Source organism: Elephas maximus, chromosome 14 (assembly GCF_024166365.1).
Source record: "Elephas maximus indicus isolate mEleMax1 chromosome 14, mEleMax1 primary haplotype, whole genome shotgun sequence".
Classification (NCBI taxonomy): Eukaryota; Metazoa; Chordata; class Mammalia; order Proboscidea; family Elephantidae; genus Elephas; species Elephas maximus.
Window position 1 is genome coordinate 33454300 of NC_064832.1, and position 23853 is coordinate 33478152.

Here is a 23853-nt window from a genome sequence, read left to right on the forward strand (position 1 = left end):
GTTTACACCGCCCTAATATCACTTAGGGATGAAGCCTGGTCACATAGTGGATAAGCACTCAGCTGCTAACCAAAAGGTAAGAGGTTTGAATCCACCAGCTGCTCCACAGAACAAAGATGTGGTAGTCTGCTCCCATAAAGATTACAGCCTTGGAAACCCTATAGGGCAGTTCTACTCTGTCTTATAGGGTCACTATGAGTCAGAATTGATTCAATGGCAACAGGTAATACCACTTATAAGGAGCCTGGGTGGTGCAAGCAGTTTGCAATTCACTATTAACCATTGGCTCCACAGAAGAAAGGCCTGGCAAATGGCTTCTGTAAAAACAAATATAGCCAAGAAAACCCTAAGGAGCAGTTCTACTCCATAACACACAAGTCACCATGAGTCAGGGGCCAAATCAACAGCAGGCTAATCACAACAACAACATCACTTATATTTAAGTTAATTCAACAGAGGTATAGAAAGCTATTAAAAGTATATCTTCTAAATACTAAAGGAAATTGGTCAGAAAACCAATAATATCAGATACCAGCACAACACAAGGTCACAGAACAGAACATCCTGATATCAACTCAAATAGGGAAATCACAAAAACAAATTAAGATTAATTAAAAAAAAAAATGCTCAAAACAGGAAATCATTGAAGTCTGTATGTAAAAGATCGCAATAATCAAAAAGAGGGACTAAATACAGGTGGCATAGAACTGCCATATGGAGAGGGATACAAGGCGATATAGGAGAATACAAATTAGGTTTTTACTTAGAAAAATAGGGGCAAATATTAAGGTAACCACAAAGAGGAATAACAACTCCATAACTCAAAATAAAAACCAAGAAAAACATAACGACTCAGCAAACATAAAGTCAAGTACTACGAAAATGAGGATCTCACAATTTACAAAGAAAAACGTCTCAGCACAAAAAAGTAAGTGGAAAAATGAAATTGCCAACAACACACATAAAAAGGCATCAAAATGACAACACTAAACACTTACTTATCTATAATTATGCTGAATGTAAATGGACTAAATGCACCAATAAAGAGACAGAGAGTCTCGGACTGGATAAAGAAACATGATCCGTCTATATGCTGCCTACAAGAGACACACCTTAGACTTAGAGACACAAACTAAAACTCAAAGGATGGAAAAAAATATATCAAGCAAACAATAAGCAAAAAAGAAGAGGACTAGCAATATTAATTTCTGACAAAATAGACTTTATACTTAAATCCACCACAAAGGATAAAGAAGGACACTACATAATGATAAAAAGGACAATTGATCAGGAAGATATAACCATATTAAATATTTATGCACCCAATGACAGGGCTGCAAGATACATAAATCAAATCTTAACAGAACTGAAAAGTGAGATAGACACCTCCACAATTATAGTAGGAGACTTCAACACACCACTTTTGGAGAAGGACAGGACATCCAGTAAGAAGCTCGATAGAAACACAGAAGACATACTTACAACAATCAACCAACTCGACCTCATTGACTTATACAGAACTCTCCACCCAACTGCTGCAAAATATACTTTTTTTTCTAGCGCACATGGAACATTCTCTAGAATAGACCACATATTAGGTCATAAAACAAACCTTTGCAGGGTCCAAAACATCAAAATATTACAAAGCATCTTCTCAGACCACAAGGCAACAAAACTAGAAATCAATAACAGAAACTCTAGGGAAAAGAAATCAAATACTTGGAAACTGAACAATACCCTCCTGAAAAAAGACTGGGTTACAGAAGACATCAAGGAGGGAATAAGGAAATTCATAGAATGCAACGAGAATGAAAATACTTCCTATCAAAACCTCTGGGACACAGCAAAAGCAGTGCTCAGAGGCCAATTTATATCGATAAATGCACACATACAAAAAGAAGAAAGAGCCAAAATCAGAGAACTGTCCCTACAACTTGAACAAATACAAAGTGAGCAACAAAAGAATCCATCAGGCACCAGAAGAAAACAAATAATAAAAATTAGAGCTGAACTAAATGAATTAGAGAACAAAAAAACAATTGAAAGAATTAACAAAGCCAAAAGCTAGTTCTTTGAAAAAATTAACAAAATTGATAAACCATTGGCTAGACTGACTAAAGAAATACAGGAAAGGAAACAAATAACCCGAATAAGAAATGAGAAGGGCCACATCACAACAGACCCAACTGAAATTAAAAGAATCATACCAGATTATTAAGAAAAATTGTACTCTAACAAATTTGCAAACCTAGAAGAAATGGATGAATTCCTGGAAAAACACTACCTACCTAAACTAACACAATCAGAAGTAGAACAACTAAATAGACCCATAACAAAAAAAAGAGATTGAAACAGTAATCAAAAAACTCCCAACAAAAAAAAGCCCTGGCCCGGATGGCTATACTGCAGAGTTCTACCAAACCTTCAGAGAAGAGTTAACACCACTACTACTAAAGGTATTTCAAAGCATAGAAAATGACGGAATACTACCCAACTCATTCTATGAAGCCACCATATCCCTGATACCAAAACCAGGTAAAGACATCACAAAAAAAGAAAATTACAGACCTATATCCCTCATGAACATAGATGCAAAAATCCTCAACAAAATTCTAGCCAATAGAATTCAACAACATATCAAAAAAATAATTCACCACGACCAAGTGGGATTTATACCAGGTATGCAAGGCTGGTTTAATATTAGAAAAACCATTAATGTAATCCACCATATAAATAAAACAAAAGACAAAAACCACATGATCTTATCAATTGATGCAGAAAAGGCATTTGACAAAGTCCAACACCCATTTATGATAAAAACTCTCACCAAAATAGGAATTGAAGGAAAATTCCTCAACATAATAAAGGACATCTATGCAAAGCCAACAGCCAACATCACTCTAAATGGAGAGAGCCTGAAAGCATTTCCCTTGAGAACGGGAACCAGACAAGGATGCCCTTTATCACTGCTCTTATTCAACATTGTGCTAGAAGTCCTAGCCAGAGCAATTAGGCTAGACAAAGAAATAAACCGCATCCGGACTGGCAAAGAGGAAGTAAAATTACCTCTATTTGCAGATGACATGATCTTATACACAGAAAACCCTAAGGAATCCTCCACAAAACTACTGAAACTAGTAGGAGAGTTTGGCAGAGTCTCAGGTTATAAGATAAACATACAAAAATCACATGGATTCCTCTACATCAACAAAAAGAACATCGAAGAGGAAATCACCAAATCAATACCATTCACAGTAGCCCCCAAGAAGATAAAATACTTAGGAATAAATCTTACCAAGGATGTAAAAGACCTATACAAAGAAAACTACAAAGCTCTACTATAAGAAATTAAAAAGGACCTACTTAAGTGGAAAAACATACCTTGCTCATGGATAGGAAGACTTAACATAGTAAAAATGTCTATTCTACCAAAAGCCATCTATACATACAATGCACTTCCGATCCAAATTCCAATGTCATTTTTTAATGTGATAGAGAAACAAATCACCAACTTCATATGGAAGGGAAAGAAGCCTCGGATAAGCAAAGCATTACTGAAAAAGAAGAAGAAAGTGGGAGGCCTCACTCTACCTGATTTCAGAACCTATTATACAGCCACAGTAGTCAGAACAGCCTGGTACTGGTACAACAACAGGCACATAGACCAATGGAACAGAATTGAGAACCCAGATATAAATCCATCCACATATGAGCAGCTGATATTTGACAAAGGCCCAGTGTCAGTTAATTAGGGAAAAGATAGTCTTTTTAACAAATGGTGCTGGCATAACTGGATATCCATGTGCAAAAAAATGAAACAGGACCCATACCTCACACCACGCACAAAAACTAACTCCAAGTGGATCAAAGACCTAAACATAAAGACTAAAACGATAAAGATCATGGAAGAAAAAATAGGGACAAGGTTAGGAGCCCTAATACAAGGCATAAACAGAATACAAAACATTACCAAAAATGACAAAGAGAAAGCAAATAACTGGGAGCTCCTAAAAATCAAACACTTATGCTCATCTAAAGACTTCACCAAAAGAGTAAAAAGACCACCTACAGACTGGGAAAGAATTTTCAGCTATGACATCTCCGACCAACGCCTGATCTCTAAAATCTGTATGATTCTCTCAAAACTCAACCACAAAAAGACAAACAACCCAATCAAGAAGTGGGCAAAGGATATGAACACACACTTCACTAAAGAAGATATTGAGGCAGCTAACAGATACATGACAAAATGCTCTCGATCATTAGCCATTAGAGAAATGCAAATTAAAACTACGATGAGATTCCATCTCACTCCAACAAGGCTGGCATTAATCCAAAAAACACAAAATAATAAATGTTGGAGAGCCTGCAGAGAGATTGGAACTCTTATACACTGCTGGCGGGAATGTAAAATGGTACAACCAGTTTGGAAATCTACCTACGAATGTAAAATGGTACAACCACTTTGGAAATCTATCTGGCATTATCTTAAACAGTTAGAAATAGAACTACCATACAACCCAGAAATCCCACTCCTCGGAATATACACTAGAGAAACAAGAGCCTTCACACAAACAGATATATGCACACCCATGTTTAGTGCAGCTCTGTTTACAATAGCAAAAACCTGGAAGCAACCAAGGTGTCCATCAACGGATGAATGGTTAAATAAATTGTGGTATATTCACACAATGGAATACTAGGCATCGATAAAGAACAGTGACAAATCTGTGAAACATTTCATAATATGGAGGAACCTGGAAGGCATTATGCTGAGCGAAATTAGTCAGAGGCAAAAGGACAAATATTGTATAAGACCACTATTATAAGATCTTGAGAAATAGTATAAACTGAGAAGAACACATACTTTTGTGGTTATGCGGGGGGGAGGGAGGGAGGGTGGGACAGGTTTTTTACTGATTAATTAGTAGATAAGAACTGCTTTAGGTGAAGGGAAGGACAGTACTCAATACATGGAAGGTCAGGTCAACTGGACTGGACCAAAAGCAAAGAAGTTTCTGGGATAAACTGAATGCTTCAAAGGTCAGCGGAGCAAGGGCGGGGGTTTGGGGACCATGGTTTAAAGGGACTTCTAAGTCAATTGGCAAAATAATTCTATTATGAAAACATTCTGCATCCCACTTTGAAATGTGGCATCTGGGGTCTTAATTGCTGACAAGCGGCCATCTAAGATGCATCAATTGGTCTCAACCCACCTGGATCAAAGGAGAATGAAGAACACCAAGGTCACACGATAACTAAGAGCCCAAGAGACAGAAAGGGCCACATGAACCAGAGACCTACACCATCCTGAGACCAGAAGAACTAGATGGTGCCCGGCCACAACCAATGACTGCCCTGACAGGGAGCACAACAGAGAACCCCTGAGGGAGCAGGAGATCAGTGGGATGCAGACTCCAAATTCTCACAAAAAGACCATACTTAATGGTCTGACTGAGACTAGAGGAATCCCGGCAGTCATGGTCCCCAGACCTTCTGTTGGCCCAGGACAGGAACCATTCCCGAAGACAACTCATCAGATATGAAAGGGACTGGACAGTGGGTAGGAGAGAGATGCTGATGAAGAGTGAGGTAATTATATCAGGTGGACACTTGAGACTGTGTTGGCATCTCCTGTCTGGAGAGGGGATGGGAGGATAGAGAGAGTTGGAAGCTGGCAAAATTGTCACGAAAGGAGAGACTGGAAGGGCTGACTCATTAGGGGGAGAGCAAGTGGGAGTATGGAGTAAGGTGGATATAAACTTATATGTGACAGTCTGACTTGATTTGTAAACGTTCACTTGAAGCTCAATAAAAGTTAATAAAAAAAAAAGTATATCTTCTGGAGGAGGACAGGTTGGGTCTGCCACCCAAATTAAGAATACTTCTGTTTTTATATTCCCAGCATCAGCACAAAGTCTAGTTCATAGTCAATACTTAAACAATAGTTGCTAAGTAAGTAAATTGCTTAAAGAACTGGAAATGAGTTGTGCCATATGTGATGTCACACACACACACAATCACAAATAATTTTATAGAAAGATAAGCTTATATACAGCCTTCAAAAGAGTGGTATAAACTCAGCATTTACCTTGAGGTATGCTTGGTGCTCTTTGCCTTGGGACAGCTTCTACATATTCATTTTCTGCTGCAAGATTTTCTAAAAAAAGAAAAAAATGGAGAAAACTTTTGGATACTTGTGAAAATTCATGTGGAGGGTGCTATGACTCCATTATAATTGTCCATCCATTAATGAACAGGAAGTATCCATGGGAATGTACCCACAAAGACATCTATCAGCATTGGCATTCTGCTCCTAGAGCTCATCTAGACCACCTTCTGAATGATTGCTCAGTCCCACTGCTTCTTTATATTAGCTTTCCTGCTTCTTTAAACTCACTGTCTGGTTCCCCGCTACCATCATCTTAATGGAGTAGCCAGTTTGGCCTTGGCAGACCTGCAAGGTCAAGACTTCTGTTATTGTCCTCTGACCCATGTATTAAATAAAGGTACAGGCAAAAAGCTCCAAAACCAAGGGGCCACCATTTGCATGCATTCCTCCTCTCCCTTTTGCTGTATTTGACCCCCACCTTTATAGGCCCTATTCAGATTATTTACCTATACTGGACTGTCTTCGAGGTTTTCTTGGTAAAACTGGTATTGGTAGGCTAATGGGACCAGGAAATTCACTAATAGTTAATACTGCAGGAGTATTTCTTTGTAAGTGGTCAGACCATTGTCTTTCTGGTTTAGGAGATGTAATACTAGGTAGTGGGCTTAGCATTACTGTACTTAAATCTATCAGAGGGCTCTCAGAAGGATAGCCCATACTCTTTGGTGGACACTCAATGTGAACATTGACTTTGGTAGTGACAAGTGGGCGAGGGGCCCTTAAGGGTTTGGAGAAATCTGAAGTAAGAATTAAGATGTCTTTAAGTTCTTTGTCAATATAAATCCTTTCTAACTTGGATGACTGTCTCTTTGACGTTTGTAAATTTTCCACTTGACTTGTTTCTTTTCCAAAAACTCGCGCTGAAGCCAAATGACAACTTGGAAAAAATACGGAACCACAAGCAGTATCTGGAATCTGCAAACGAACATCCTGAGAATATTTTTTAGGTGTTGTAAGAGGTTTTAGAACAGTCACTTTTTCTTGTATATGATGATCAAGAAAGAGGGTTTGGACACCGATAGGGGTTTGTGATTGATTTCTTGAAGAAGTATCAGGAATAATAGCTGCATCTTCTTTAATTGGAGTGGTTTCATCTTGAGCAACCTCTACTTCTGGTGGTTCAGTTTCAACGGTCTTGGCTAATCCAGAAAAGGCAAAAAAAAAGCAAAATTAGATTTTATTTATCAAAGTATCACGGACAAGACTATTAATATTTTAGTATTCATAGCTTTCCTTTACCTACCCAGCCCTCTCTCACCTTCTAAAGAGGTTTCTGTCTATACTTACTCAGCTGACCAGGACTTTTGTTGAGCTAATTGGGATAAAGTTTGAACAAACAGTTGGAGAAGTGAAAAAAGCTAAATTGTGTTATATTTAGAAAGGGCAGGGAGCTACTCTTCGAAAGAGAATTGATGGAAAAAAAAAAAGGAGTTGTAAATAAAGGGAGATTTCACTAAAACTCTGGGGATATGCGTGGGTTAAAGAGTGACTTCAATGTTCTACATGCCACTTTGTAAGTAGCATCTGCAGTCTTAAAAGCTTGTGAACAGCTATCTAAGATACTCCACTGGCCTCACCCCATCTGGAGCAAGGGAGAATGAAGAAAACCAAAGACACAAGGGAAAGATTAGTCCAAACGACTAATGGACCACAACTACCACAGCCTCCACCAGACTGAGTCCAGGACAACTAGATGGTGTCCAGCTACCACCACTGACTGCTCTGATAGGGATCACAATAGAGAGTCCTGGTCAGAGCTGGAGAAAAATGTAGGATAAAATTCCAACTCAGAAAAAAAAAAAAGACCAGATTTACTGGTCTGGCAGAGACTAGAGAAAACCTGAGAGTATGGCCCTGGACATCCTTTTAATTCAGTAGTGAAGTCTAGTGAAGTCACTCCTGAGGTTCACCCTTCAGCCAAAGATCAGACAGGCCCATAAAGTAAAATGAGACTAAATGGGCCCACCAGCTCAGGGACAAGGACGAGAAGCCAGGAGGGGATAGGAAAGCTGGTAATGCAGAACCCAAGGTCAAGAAGAATGTCGACATGCCGTGGGGCTGGCAACCAATGTCACAAAACAATATGTGTATTAATTGCTTAATGGAGAAACTAATTTGCCCTGTAAACCTTCATCTAAAGTATAATTTAAAAAAAGAGAGAGATTTTACAAAATAAACGTAAAAAATCAGTTGGATTCCTTATACCAACAAAGAGAACGTCGAAGAGAAAATCACCAAATCAATACCATTTACAATAGCCCCTGAGAAGATAATATACTTAGGAATAAATATAACCAGAGACGTAAAAGACCTATACAAAGAAAACTACAAGACACTACTGCAAGAAACCAAAAGAGACCTATATAAGTGGAAAAACATACCTTACTCATGGATAGGAAGACTTAACATTGTGAAAATATCTATTCTACCCAAAGCAATCTATACATACAATACAGTCCCAATCCAAATTCCAATGGCATTTTTTAATGAGATGGAGAAACAAATCACCAACTTCATATGGAAATGGAAGAGGCCCCAGACAAGTAAAGCATCACTGAAAAAGAAGAACAAAGTGAGAGGCCTCATGCTACCTGATTTTAGAGCCTATTATACTGCCACAGTAGTCAAAACAGCCTGGTACTGGTACAACAACAGATACATAGACCAATGGAACAGAATTGAGAATCCAGATGTAAATTCATCCACTTATTAGCAGCTGATGTTTGACAAAGGCCCAAAGTTCATTAACTCGGGAAAAGACAGTCTCTTTAACAAAAGGTGCTGGCATAACTGGATATCCATCTGCAAAAAAAATTAAACAAGACCCATACCTCACACCATGCACAAAAACTAACTCAAAATGAATCAAAGACCTAAATATAAAATCTAAAACAATAAAGATCACAGAAATAAAAAGAGGGACAATGCTAAGGCCCCTAATACATGGCATAAACAGTATATAAAACATTAGTGACAATGCACAAACACCAGAAAAGAAACTGGATAACTGGGAGCTCCTAAAAATCAAACACTTAACGCTCATCCAAAGGCTTCACCAAAAGAGTAAAAAGACAACTTAAAGACTGGGAAAAAATTTTTGGCTACGACAAATCCGATCAGCATCTAATCTCTAAAATCTACAAGATACTGTAAAACCTCAACAACAAAAAGACAAATAACCCAATTAAAAAAATGGGCAAAGGATATGAACAGGTACTTCAACAAAGAAGACATTCAGGTGGCTAACAGATACATGAGGAAATGCTCACATCATTAGCCTTTAGAGAAATACAAATCAAAACTACAATGAGACAACATCTCATCCCAAGAAGGCTGGCATTAATCTAAAAAACACAAAATAATAAATGTTGGGATGGTTGTGGAGAGACTGGAACACTTATACACTGCTGGTGGTAATGTAAAATGGTACAACCACTTTGGAAATCAATTTGGTGCTTCCTTAAAAGCTAGAAATAGAACCACCATACAACCCAGCAATTCCACTCCTTGAAATATATCCTAGAGAAATAGGAGCCCCCACACGAATAGATATATGCACACCCATATTCATTGCAGCACTGTTTACAATAGCAAAAACATGGAAGCAACCTAGGTGCCCATCAATGGATGAATGGATAATCAAATTGTGGTATATTCACACAATGGAATACTACACAATGATAAAGAACAACGAAGACACCATGAAACATCTCATAACATGGATGAATCTGGAAGGCATTATGCTGAGTAAAATTAGTCAGTCGCAAAAGGACAAATGTTGTATGAGACCACTATTATAAGAACTCAAGAAAACGTTTAAACACAGAAGAAAACATTCTTTGATGGTTATGAGGGTGGGGAGGGCGGTAGAGGGGTGTTCACTACCTAGATAGTAGACAACAATTGTTTTAGGTGAAGGGAAGGACAACACACAATAGAGGGGAAGTCAGCACAACTGCACTAAACCAAAAGCTAAGAAGTTTCCTAAATACAGACACTTTGAGGGATGGAGTAGCAGGTGTGAGGTTCTGGGGACCATGGTTTCAGGGGACACCTAGGTCAACTGGCATAACAACGTATATTAAGAAAACATTCTGCATCCCACTTTGGTGAGTGGCATCTAGGGTCTGAAAAGCTAGCAAGCAGCCATCTAAGACGCATCAATTGATCTCCACTTACCTGGAGCACAGGAGAATGAAGAACACCAAAGACACAAGGAAAATGAGAGCTGAAGAGACAGAAAGGGGCACATAAACCAGAGACTCCATCAGCCTGAGACTGGAAGAACTAGATGGTGCCCTGCTACCACCAATGACTGCCCTGACAGGGAACCAACAGAGAATTCCTGATGGATGCAGCACTCAAATTCTAGGAATAAGACCAGACTAAAAATCTGACTGAGCCTTAAGGGACCCCAGAGGCCATGGCCCCCAGACTTTGTGTTAGCCCAAAACTAAAACCATTCCTGAAGCCAACTCTTCAGACAAAGATTAGACTGGACTATGAGACATAAAATGATACTGGAGAGGAGTGTGCTTCTTAGCTCAAGTAGACACATGATAATATGTGGCCTGCTCCTGACTGGAGGTGAGATGAGAAGGCAGAGGGGACAGGAGCTGGTTGAATGGACACGGGAAATACAGGGTGGAGAAAAGGAGTGTGCTGACACATTGTGGGGAGAGTAACTACAGTCACATAACAATGTGTGTGTAAGTTTTTGTATGAGACAGTGACGTCAATTGTAAATTTTCACTTAAAGCACAATAAAAAAATTGTCCCTCCCTCCCCAAAAAAGTGATTCCAATACAGTTTTGCTATTTATCATGCATCATTATTCTCCCTTATTTGATTTTTTAAGCGAAGATTTACTTTGTTTTCAATGCTTCTGTGGATGTCAGACCATTGTGTCTTTTGAACATGCTGGCATTCTGACACTGGTTTCATGAATATTCTTTTCTTTCGTAAGTCCAGAAAATGCAGTGTGTCTACATTCGTAGGTACCGCACCATACCAAGCATGCCTTCTCTTTCCTATGTGAGAGAATACTGAATGACACTTTTTCTCTTGTCTCAACTGAGTACAATAAATGGCAAGTATCTCTATATTCTAATGAGGAGAGAATGGATTCATCAAGGCAGAACTTGCAAAGAGATGGCCAAAACGAGTCCTTCAACCCTTAGCCTGTCATCCAGCTGTTGTCCATATATACGAGATGGCTAGAGATTGATCCAATTGAGCGTTTGCTACTAATTGAAAGGTTGGTGGTTTGAACCCACCCAGAGGTGCCTGTGAAGAAAGGCCTAATGGTCTGCTTCTGAAGGATCACAGCCATTGAAAGCCCTGTGTGAAGTTTAACTCTGAGACACATGGGGCTGCCAGGACTTAGAACCGACGCCAGCGCAACTGGTTTGATTTTTTTGGTTAGAGGTTGATCTGGGTTCAGAGGGAGGATTTCTCCTGAAAAGAGCTCTTTAAGGGCTATGTGTTTCCTCGCTCCAACCCTTCTGTGGTGGGTGAAGGAGGATTTCCCCCACTGCAAACCAAGTGAGGGGGGCTCGCTGAAAACCACTTGTAGAGCAGAGGGGTGTCTGCCACAAGGAGACAATAACATCTCACCACAACCCTACTCGCCTCCCCACTGATACATGCAGAACACCAAAAATGTATTGGCCAGTGCTATTTCCTAACTGGAGTAAGGTAAGAAAAACCAGTTGCTGGCGAGTCTATTCTGACTCATGGCAACCTCATGTGTGTCAGAGTAGAACTGTGCTCCATAAGGTTTTTGTCTTAGTTATCTAGTGCTGCTGTAACAGAATTACCACAAGTGGACACCTTTAACAAAGCGAAATTTATTCTCTCACAGTCTAGTAGGCTACAAGTCCAAATTCAGGGCGCCCGCTCCAGGGGAAGTTTTTCTCTCTGTCAGCTCTGAAGGAAGGTCCTTGTCATCAGTCTTCCCGTCATCTGGGAGCATCTCAGCACAGGAACCTCAGGTCCAAGGGACGCACTCTGCTCCGGGCACTGCTTTCTTGGTTGTATGAGGTCCCCCCGTCTCTCTGTGCTTTTCTCTCTTTTGTATCTCAAAAGAGATTGGCTTAAGACACTATCTAATCTTGTAGATTTCATCAATATAACCGCCGTTAATCCATTTTACTACATCAAAATGATAGGATTTACAACACACAGGGAAATCACATCAGATGACAAAATGGTAAACAATCATACGATACTGGGAATCACAACCTAGACAAACTGACAGATATTTTGGGGGGACACCATCATTCCTTGACAGTTTCCAATGGCTGATTTTTCGGAAGTAGCTCACCAGGCCTTTCATCCAAGGCGCCTCTGAGTGGACTCAAACCTCCAATCTTTCAGTTAGCACCTAAGCACGTTAACCATTTGCACCAGACAGGGACTCCAAAAGTAGGAGACAGCAGAAACAAAATAGGCACAAGATATGCCAAAAGCAGCAGGATTAATCAGGGTGCATGCTGAGGAGAAGTCTCCTGAGGCTACGCATCTCAGTAAGAACCCACACAGAACCCTCACGTGGGTGACAAGAGAGGCAGGATCTGTTTTCACTATTATATCCTAACACAGTGCTCAGTAATACTCATAGAATTGAATTGGATATTACCATCTTATAACAAACATTTGCAAGTTAATGGTTATTAGTGAGTGTTTTTAACTATTGCAGTTTTGAACTGTACAGGTGAAGAAATTTCTATGAATAGCACCTAGAAGTTAATACACACATCTGATGAGTACACATACCTGTACGGGCTTTCTTCTTACATAACGGCAGCTTAGGGAGTTTGGGAGGTAAGGGTCTTCGAAGAAGTGTTGGATGCTTTTGCATCTTAATAAACAGTAAGCGCTCTTCTTCTAACTACTGGCTAAGCGAGAATTTTAAAAAATTTTAATGTGTTTGAAGAATTGTTGCTGAAAAATAATTCATCAGAATCTAGGTTACATCTTGACGAAAATCTTTTTGAGCTAATTCCCTACTGAATCCAAGCAGAATCCTCTATAAGAAAAAGAGAATAAAAATATAACTCTTAAAAAAAAATTCTAGAAAGAATTCAGATAAAATTTAGGTTCATAATTAGTACAGAATTTTAAAATAAGTATAACTATCCAAGACCATTCTAAAATTTCCCATGTTACTAAGAAATTCAATCTGTCAGTGCTATTTTAGCTAGTAGATACTCATTTTCCAGAACAGTAGTAATGACGATTATTTTTTTCCTGCCTCCAAAATGTTTAAATTTGGAAAAGTGCTTGGTCAAAAAGATGGAGAAGGAAAGAACTCCATTATCTGAAGTTTCACCATTAACAAATAAGTTGTTTTCATTCCATGATAATAACTTGTTTTAAATTTCAACCATCATAGTTGGACTATAACTTCATCTAAAACAAGGTGGGCTTCAATACCATGAAATTTCCCACGATCGCTCCCCCAACGAGCACTGTTTAGAACTGGAGCCAGAAGATGGACCCAAGCTGCGAGCTGAGTTTGCGGGGCAACATAAAGTGCCTGGCCCGTCACCGTTCCGTTGATAGCTAGAAGGGAACGCTCTGGCGCTCGCTAACGGGACGTTTACCCCCAAATGACAACTTTGCACACATGTGCTCGATTTTTTTCTCACTTAACCACTTCACTCATTTTTAACAACTTGATGCCGGTAATTTTCCTTCCGTACTATCCGAAGGGACGCTTGCGAAGCTTTGGAGCCCTATTCTTCCCTTAGGGTAATCAGCCGTTTCTCCAACCAACCGGTTTTTCTTCTTCCCTCTCCTTTTCCTCGGACTCTTAGGCAGCGAGGTAGAGGTCAAGGGAGGTCGCGGAGTGTTCCAGGCATGCAGTCCTGGCCACCCAAACCCCCTGGCAAGCTGTGGCTAGAGGCCTGGAGACAGGCTCAAGCAACCTGAGGCCGTAAACGCGCCTTTTGGGGGCGCACCCTCTCGCCCGCCCACAGGATGCGCAGGCACTGGCGGGGGGCGGGGCTGGAGGGGTAGGCGGGGCCGGAGAGGGGCGGGGCCGGCGAGGAGGCGGGGGCGGGCGGGAGGGCCGGGCGCGTGCCCGTGGAGCCTCGCGGAGCCGACCCCGCCCGCCCGAGAACGCGGCGCGCGCCACGCCCGCTCGTCTTCTTATGCAGCTGTGTGGGGCTGTTGGTGAGGCTGCGGGCAGAAGCCAGCTCCACACGCACCTGCTGTACGGAACCCCGTGGTGACAATCGTTATTACTATTCTTATTCTTAATGACAATGACCACTATTATTTATTTAGTCTTCTCGATTACCCGCTACTTAACTCTTACCTAGGGTCTGGGCTGGCGTTCCTTAATACTGCACTTTTGCGCAGCAGAGTCCCGTTGCTAGTTTTGCAGTGTCCCCGAAAAGCGCACGTTCTGTTTTCCTTCTCTTCCTTTAATCCAACCGATTTTGTCTTTCTGTTGCTTTAAAGTTCCTGGTTGAAGAGGAACTGGGTAGAAATAAGGGGACTAGGGGGTCCAGGTGGCTTTAGAAACCCATTTTTCATTGACGTAGTCATTTGTTCTGATTATCGTATTGTAGCTTGTCTCCTCTGTCATGGTGTTGACAAACCTGTATGTACAGTGTACCTATGCACAGTGATCGTTTGTGGCTGCACGCATGTGTATGTTTCTCTGGAGATTTGAGGGAGAAGGCGAATTTATTAGGTAGATGTGTAAATCCCAACTCGGAAAGTAAAATATATGGACGTTCCTTCCTTTTTTAAAAAAAATGTTAAGTGCAGGTGCAGGAACTTAACAGGTCTTGGAAGATGAGAGACTAGTTCTAGTTTGGGGCATCTTTCAAGATTGATTTCCTAACTCAGCCTTCCTTTTTCTGCTTAAGAGCAAGTATATATTTTTTAAATAACAATGAAAGAAGTGGAAAAGTAAAAGTTGTATCTCTGTTTCGTCAGACTCTGGGAAATATTATGCAATTTGTTTTCCTTTAGGGTATTAAATGTAGGTTTTCCTCCCTTGTTACTTTGTCCTAGTTAGACTCCTGCCCCAAACCATAGATTTGTCTTATTTTTACCCACATCTACTTCGTGGATCACCTTCTCAGACAGACAAAAAAGCTGACCGTGAATGGCGGATCCAAGTGTTACGGTTTTGTGTTAAGTAATAATATATTTTGTATCTGATGCTGCAGCAATGTTAGGAAGTTCTGTGTGTGAACTCGATGCTTATATTTTTAGTTCACTTAGCATATTTGTGCATATTTTGTAAGTGTGAAAAATGTTTACGTTCTTAAGCATATAAGTGTGTATGTAAGTTGAGTCAGGTTCCTATGCTCTTAAAAACTTTTGTACCATGAAAACTACTGGGATTCAGTTTTACTGACCAATGCCTGCCGTTGAAAATTTGTGCTTAGTATCACAAAGTCAAAATCTAGGCAAGGTGCTTATCGAAATATATTTTTAAAATGCTTTGTCATACATGGAGTTAGGCATCAGACTTCATTCCCTGAAGACTTCTTCAGGCAAGTACCAGGCCAGATCCTCGTCCAAATTCCACTTGGATAATTTTATTACATATATTTTGAAAATTAATATTAATACATCAGTTTTCTTCTTTTTAAAATATGTCTCTTTGAAATAACGTAGCTCCCGCTTTGACTTGAAGGGTCTCCTTTATCTGTTGTACAGTACTGTCAGCCTACTTATTTGTCTCATCAGCTCTGCACTTTGGCACAACCACGTGAAGCTTGTCAAAGAGAACCACAACCACTTTTGCTCTATTAGCAGATTGTATTAGGCCAGGGTAACGGTGAGCGCCAAAGTTATATATCCTGTTTTTTTTTTTTTTTTTAATGTTGCTAAAATAAGATAAAAGCCTTATACAAAGGGAACCCTAGGCACCCAGCAGGTAATGTTATTGATTTTCTTCTGAGTAGGGGATGCTTGGGGAACTTAAGATTTGCTGTTGGCAAAGGACACAACCAGCTCTGTTGGAATGACGTAGAAATTGTTGCCTGAATCTTCACTTTTTTGTATATACCTCCCTTATCCTACTTAAATTAAAAAAAAAACTTAAATAAATAGGAGAAAATATTATTAAAATGTAGAGTTAAAATATACAGTATTTAAAATATGTTACACATTAAAATAAGGAACCCTGATGGCGCAGTTGGTCTTCTAACCAAAAGGTCAGCAATTTCAATCCACCAGCTGCCACTCCTTGGAAACCCTGCAGGGCAGTACTACCCTGTCCTTATAGAGTCACTATGAGTTGGAATCGACTTGACGGCAACTTTTTTTTTTTTAACATATTAAAATATAAAAATAAAAATCTCTTTCCTTTTAAACAGATCAGAGCTTTTCAAAACAATTAGGTAAATGTAGATTTAATTCAGCGTTTTACCTTATGGGACTAACTAGAGTAATTTGTGCTTTTATGCTCATATTAGTTTTTAAAAATTCTTTCAAAAAATTAGTAGTTACTTTTGAGTGCACATTGGATAAACTGGTAATTTCCCAGGGTAAGCCCAGGACACGAAAATGCTTTTGAGAAACAGGTATTATCTTGTTCTGAATTTACCAGACTGCCTGATTATATTAATTATGTTTACTGGGAAACGTCCTTAGACTTCACTAGTCACAAAGGCTTAAATGTATACATTTATTTCATGGGTTTTTGTGTTATAACTTAGAGAACAGTTTTATGTTTCCTTAAATGTTAATAAAGATATTTTGAAGAAGAGGTTTTTCTTTTTACCCCTCATTATCTCACTGTAAAGACAAAAACTTCAACCCTGTTCTCAAAGATTTTTTGGCCAGTTATTTTTTTTTGTCTTTCAAGATAATATTTATTTTCCTTTGTGTGAACTAAAGGTCCTGGGATTACTTTCAATGAAAACATTACTAATAAGTAAATGTCAGGCAACCTACATCATAGAATTAAAGGAAATATTCCCAGACATAATGAAAGGACAATGGCTATTTGTTTTAAAAAGTGTATTACTTTGGCAAAAGTGTGATAGATATATTTACAACAATGACAAAAAAAAAAAACAGTAGCTGCTGAAGCTGCTTATGTACAACCAAATACCTCCTGGGATTTGTTTCCTTGCTTTGGAGGTTTAGGGTCATGATTTCATGGGACATCCCAGTTCATTGGCCTAATAACGTGTTTAGTGCTTCTGTGCTACTTCCTAGTGCGTTGCATCTTGCCTGGGTAATTAAAAGCTTGCAATCAGCTGTTCGAGGCACAATAATTGGTCTCTATTCATCTGGAGCAAGAGAGGAAGGAGAGTCAGGAATAGGAGGGTATGGAATGTGTGGCTAACTGCACCCCTGAACAACTGCTTCCTCTGCCATGAGATCAGAACTGAATGCTGCTCAGCTACTATTACTGAACATTTTGATTAAAGATGCCATAGAAGAATCCTGATCAAAATGAGGAAAATTCAGAACAAAATTCTAATTCTCATGAACTCTAGACTTTCTAGAGCCTTGGAGGGTGGATAAACCTCAAACTATTGCCCTGAGATAATCTTTAAACCTTAAATCAAAAATATCCCCTGAAAACATCTTAAAATTGAGCAATACTTTGGCTTAACTAGTAAAAAAAAAAGGTCTGCCTTGAGGTTTATGCTATTTTAAGAACTATCTATATAGGGTCAAATTGACAACAGCAACTCAAAAGATTAGATAGGAACCTTAGGGGACAGTGAATTTATGTTAATGAGGGAGGAACAACTCAAAAAAGGAGGATGAGAACGGTTGTACAACTCGAAGAATGTAATCAGTCTCACTAAATTGTACACGTAGAAACTGTTGAATTGGTGTACGTTCTGCTGTGTATATTCTCAACAATAACAAAATAAATAAAATTTAGGAGAAAAAGTGTATTAATGAATTCAGTCATTCATTCTAGAATGATCTATTGGAAACCTGCTATGCATAAGGTACTCTGCTAGGTGCTAAACTTTAAACAATGATCCCTGGTGTTGCAATAGTTAAATGCTTGGCTGCTGACCAAAAGGTCAGAGGCTCAAACCCATGGTAGAAGAGACCTGGTGATCTGCTCCTGTAAAGATCACCACCTAGGAAACCCTATGGGGCAGTTCTGCTCTGTCCTGTAGGCTCACTATGAGTCAGATTGACTCGACAGCACACAGCAACAAGCTTTAAACTGTATTAATACAGCTTACAATTATTAGTTGGAGGCTTTATGATCTTAGGCTTTGAACTGAAATTCTAAATCATTTCCAAAGGCTTTACTTATCTCTAATTATAGCTGCTAGAAGCTTTAAAAGAAATTTAAAAATTTTTTACGTTGCTTAGATAAAAACCAATTTCCATCAAGTGGATTCTGACTCAGGGTGACCGCGTGTGTCAGAGTAGAAGTCTTTAATGGCTGATTTTTTGGGAAGTAGACCGCTAAGCTTTCTTTCAAGGCGCCTCTGAGTAGACTCAAACCGCCAGCCTTTTGGTTAGCATCCAGCACATTAACTGTGTGTACCGCCCAGAGACTCCTTATTGCTTGGATAGAATAGTGTTTGTTATTCACACTACCCCAAATACTCAGAAACAATTTCATATTTCCTTAGCTGCAGTGGTCATTTTAGATTGTTTGTCTCTCTGGACTTAGCTGATATTAGATACTATATATTTGTGTCCTTTCACCAAGCAAAATTAAATAATTTTTGTTTCCTTGGGCTTAGTTTGACTAAACAACATTGCTTTTCGTGCAGCGAGTTATGAAATTTCTCATCTTTAAGTGCAGGCAATGTCAATGTTGGTCACTTACTGTGTGGAAGACACTGGTCTACATTTACATTTCTAAATTTTGCATTTTATCTCACTCCGCAATTATCACATTAATTGAAAATTCCAATCAAAGGCAGCATGGCAAAGTTTAGCTTGTCTGGGCTCAAATCCAGCTGCTGCCACTCGTTAGCTCTGTGCCCTTGGACCCGACATTCAACCTTTTTAAGCCACAATAGTTTCCTTACCTGTAAAACTAGGTTAAAATGATACTAATTCATACAGTGGAGTCCCTGGTGGTGCAAACGGTTAACGGGCTTGACTGCTAACCAAATGGAGTTTTGAGTCCACCTAGAGGCACCTCGGAAGAAAGGCATGGCAACCTACTTCTGAAAAATCAGCCACTGAAAACCCCATGGAGCACAATTCTACTCTGACACACATGGGGCAGCCATGAGTTGAAATTGACTCCATGGCGATTGGTATGAGGACCTCATAAGGTAGTGTGGGAATTTAAAGAGATAATCTGTGTAAAGGGCTTAGTACTGTGCCTGGCACAAAGTAAGCACTCAGTAGATGTTCTTAGAAAACTAAAATAAGAAAATAAATGACTCAGGTTTCCTGTCTCCCTTGTCCTGCTTTATGTGATGATTCTTGATATGAACAAGAATACGTGGAGTATTAGAGAGTGAATCCTGGCCATGTTTCCATCGAATATCACTCTGAGTTTGCTGATGGCCCTGTTATGTCGGTGAGTTGAGTTCACAGCTTTCTGAGTGTGAAATAGGTGCTGCGTTCTAGACAGCATCCTGCATTCTGTCACAGGTCCTTATACTCCTGTGGGCTTCAGAGAAACTGCAGGACAGCTCGTGCCTGAAAAGGTCCGAGAACAGTGATGTAATTAAGGCCTGGACTCTTCCCTCAAGTGAATTGAGTTCATGAGGTCCTGTCAGCACTGATAGAGCTGGGCTGCATCCATGATGCATTTCCACCAGCAATCCGAGGCAGAAAGCCGCCTTGTACTCTGTGTCCCCTGGGCCAGCTGTGAACCTAGCAAAGGTGTACAGCGTTAAAGGGCACAACGTGAAGCTCGTTTGGATGGCTGGAGGGAAAGGTTATAAAAGCACACAGTCTTCCTCAAGTCTTTTTCTGCTCTGTGCTCCAGACTTTGGAAGATTAGTTGAATATTTGGAACCTGCAGGAATTTAGTTCTAAACTTACAAGGAATATGTGCATGCCCGTAAGCTACTTGAGCTGCAAGACCTCTGTTCAGCCCTTAAAAACCACCTGTAGCATTTAGACCCATAAACCAAGCCAGTTGATTCCAACTCTTGGCAACTCCATGTGTTTCAGAGTAGAACTGCTTCAGAGGGTTTTCATGCTGTGACCTTTCAGAAGCCAGGCCTTTCTTCTGGGGCACCTCTGGATGGGTTCAAACCATCAAGCTTTGGGTTAGTGATCAAGTGTTAACAACTTGCACTACCCAGGGATGTGCTTTTAGACTCGTGTTGTTGTTGTTGTTGTGTGCCATCGAGTCAATTCTACTCATAGCAACTCTATAGGACAGAGTAGAACTGCCCTGTAGGGTTTCCAAGGAGCAGCTGATGGATCTGAACTGTCGACCTTTTGGTTAGCAGCCTGAGCTCTTAACCACTCCGCCACCAGGGCTCCACCAATCTGGTAATGCCCATAGAATTTCCAACTCTGATGAACTCTGGGCTTTCTGGAGCCATGGAGGGCGGTTAAACCCCTGAAACTATTGCCTTGAGGTAATCTTTAAACCTTAAATCAAAAATATCCCCTGAAGTCATCTTAAAATCTAACAATAGTTTAGCTTCACTAGTAAAAAAGGTCTGCCTTGAGCTTTGTGCTATTTTAAGAACTATGTATATGGGGTCAAATTGACATCAGCAACTCAAAAGACTAGATAGGAACCTTAGTGGGCAGTGAGTTTACATTAACGAGGGAGGGACAACTCAGAGAAGGAGGGTGAGAATGGTTACACAACTCGAAGAATGTAATCGGTGTCACTAAATTGTACATGTAGAAACTTTTAAGCTGGTGTATGTTTGGCTGTGTATATTCTCAACAACAACAACAAAATAAATAAAATTCAGGGGGAAAAGCGTATTAATGAATTCAGTCATTCATTCCAGAATGACTTATTAGGAACCTACTAGTATATGGTAGCTATGAGTTGGAATCAATTCAACGGCAACAGGTTTTTGGTTTGGTTTACTCTGTATTAGGCATTTTGCTAGGTACTAAACCTTAAACAATGATCCCTGGTGTTGGAATTGTTAAATGCTTGGCTGCTAACCAAAAGGTTGGAGGCTCGAACCCATTAGCCACCCCATGGGAGAAAAGACCTGGTGGTCTGCTCCTGTAAAGATTACAGCCTAGGAAACCCTATGGAGCAGTTCTACTCTGTCCTATTGGGTCACTATGAATTGGAATTGACTCAACAGCACACAACAACAAGCTTTAACCTTTATTAATACAACTTACAATTGTTAGTTTGAGCCTTTATAATTTTAGACATTGAAATGAAATTTTAAATCATTTCCAAAGGTTTTACTCCTCTATACTTATAGCTACTTGACCCCTGGGTGTGCAGAAATGCTTTGTAATGATTTATTCTTCATCCTAACACAAATAACAGTTTCTGAGCTGAAACCACGCATGAGATGGATTTGCTTTTCAAACTTCTCATTCTGCTTTGTGCTCACCGTCCGATTACTCACAGGTGAGGAGAGGCTACTGCTGTGTGGCTGAGGGAGGGTGGGGGAAAAACACAGACTGCTTGGGCATGTGCTGGGACTTTATATTCCCCATGCTGATGGAGGGCTTCCATTTCTTAACCATAACTGGACAAATAGAACCATAACTTACGTTTCAGTCTCACACAGTTTCGTGTGCTTTTGACAGTTGTACCTCATTTCCAACAATCACAATCCCCCACCCTAATAATTTGTTTTGATGTCAGACATTTTATCAGGGTTGAAGTTAATGAATTTCAGGACCTAGATTCTCCTTCCACCTTGCCCCAGGTAGTCACATGCCTTGATGATATGGAGAAAGTTCCTTTATTCCCGGTGAGGTAATACCCTCTGAGGGAGACAATATGGTATCTAGCCCTATTCAGGAGCCACGTGGAAGACAGGTTAGGGCTTCACTCTTCTCTCCACTGCAGTTCCAAGCAGAACTATTTGACATAATGCCAGCTGCTGTCCAGCCAGTTCCTACTCATGACTACCCCATGTGTGTCAGAGTAGAACTGTGCTCTATAGGGTTTTCAATGGCTGGTTTTTCAGAAGCAGATAACGAGGACTTTCTTTCAAGGCACTTTTGGGTAGATTCACACCTCCAGTCTTTCAGTTAGCAGCCAAATCACTAACCATTGTGCCACCCAGGGGCTCCATTTAACATGATAGGCTCTGCTTAAGGTTATAAGAGATTTGTATGCAAACTACCAAACTAGTTGCTTTTTAGTTGCTTTCGACTTGACACTTAGTCTGTGCCCCTGTTTCTCACTAGATGTTACGTTGTCCTGAGTCATGAAAGCTTACGTGGCCACTGCTAGTGGGGTGCCTTCCTTGTGCCCAGGAGCACCCCGCACACATCATTACTTCCCACCCCACCCAGAATCAGACCACCATCAGGAGACACTTCTGAGTCACCGCTTCTCTCAGCAGGAGCTAAGGAAACCAGAACTTTTCCATCTTCCCTACCCCCACCCCATACCCAGCTCACAGCATTGAAAGAACTGTGTCCAGAGGATTTGTAACTTGGTCTATCACTTTACCCAGGTGTTGCTACTTGGGAGAAGGAAAAACAGCTCATCCTCCACACTCACTCCATGGAGATTATCAGTGCATAGTTGTGAGACATTTTATGTCCCCAGTGGAGGTAAAATGAAGATTACGCTAATGAGGTCAGTGATGTACATATGTACTAAAAGGAGCTAAAGTGATAGACCACAGTGACTGAAAGCGGAAACACGAGTCTACCAAATCTGGCTTGGCACCATTTGCTTAGTAGAAATCAATTCGGAATCAGAAGGGCCGGTTTTGCTAATCTTGTACTGTAAGCCGTAAGATGAGCTGCGGTGATTTGTAGACCCACTCCTAAGGACTAGACATGGCCCAGGGTGTCTCTGAATACATGCATTTCACTGATTTATACTTACTATAATGGGGAAAATGTTATTTTCAATGAGAAGTGTTTTTTTTTCTTAGGTGTAGAAGTATTAGAGCCTTGAATGCTTCAAGAACTTCCCACCATAGTGGAGGTGTGGATTTTAAGAGGTCAAAATCTTTCGAATGCATTGTTGGCATCTTCCAGTGAAGGATAACCAAACCAAACTTGTTGCCGTCGAGTCGATTCCAACTCATAGCAACCCTGTAGGACAGAATAGAATTGCTCCATAGGGTTTCCAAGAAGCAGACCTTTTAGTCAGCAGCCAGGCTGTTAACCATTGTACCACCAGGCCTCCACAGAGGCAAAGGGCTTTAGTAAAACAGAAGAGAGAACCTATCTTCTGCTTGACCTCTAGATGTCCCCAGAGTGACCTCCACTGTCCAGAATATCTGTATAAAGACTAACAAGCAACTAAGAAACCCTGGTGGTGTAGTGGTTAAGTGCTATGGCTACTGACCAAAAGGATGGCACTTTGAATCCACTGGCCACTCCTTGGAAACTCTATGGGACAGTTGTACTCTGTCTTATAGGGTCACTGTGAGTCAGACTCAACAGTAATGGTTTTCTTGGTTTTTTTTTTTTTTTTTTTTTGCTCTTCCTGGTTGGAGACCTAGTGGCACAGTGGGTAAGAGCTCAGCTGCTAACCAAAGGGTCCACAGTTCGAATCCACCAGCTGCTCTTTGAAAAGCCTGTGGGGCAGTTCTACTCTGTCCTATAGGTCGCTATGAGTCAGA

At 40.3% G+C, this 23853-nt stretch overlaps 2 protein-coding genes across 2 annotated transcripts in view; one reads left to right on the forward strand and one right to left on the reverse strand.

Moving 5' to 3' along the window:
* The window catches only part of LRRC63 (leucine rich repeat containing 63), a 74208-nt gene extending 61174 nt beyond the window's left edge, over positions 1 to 13034 (reverse strand). Inside the window, exons 1-3 of the mRNA XM_049853353.1 lie at positions 12950 to 13034; positions 6619 to 7311; positions 6092 to 6160 (exon numbers count right to left, since the gene is read on the reverse strand). Coding sequence (XP_049709310.1) covers positions 6092 to 6160; positions 6619 to 7311; positions 12950 to 13034 — 847 coding nt within the window. The remainder of the gene's footprint in view (positions 1 to 6091; positions 6161 to 6618; positions 7312 to 12949) is intronic.
* A 1278-nt stretch (positions 13035 to 14312) lies between these two features.
* Positions 14313 to 23853, forward strand: part of LCP1 (lymphocyte cytosolic protein 1) — a 108078-nt gene continuing 98537 nt past the window's right edge. Inside the window, exon 1 of the mRNA XM_049853352.1 lies at positions 14313 to 14390. The gene's annotated coding sequence lies outside the window, so the exon portion shown is untranslated. The remainder of the gene's footprint in view (positions 14391 to 23853) is intronic.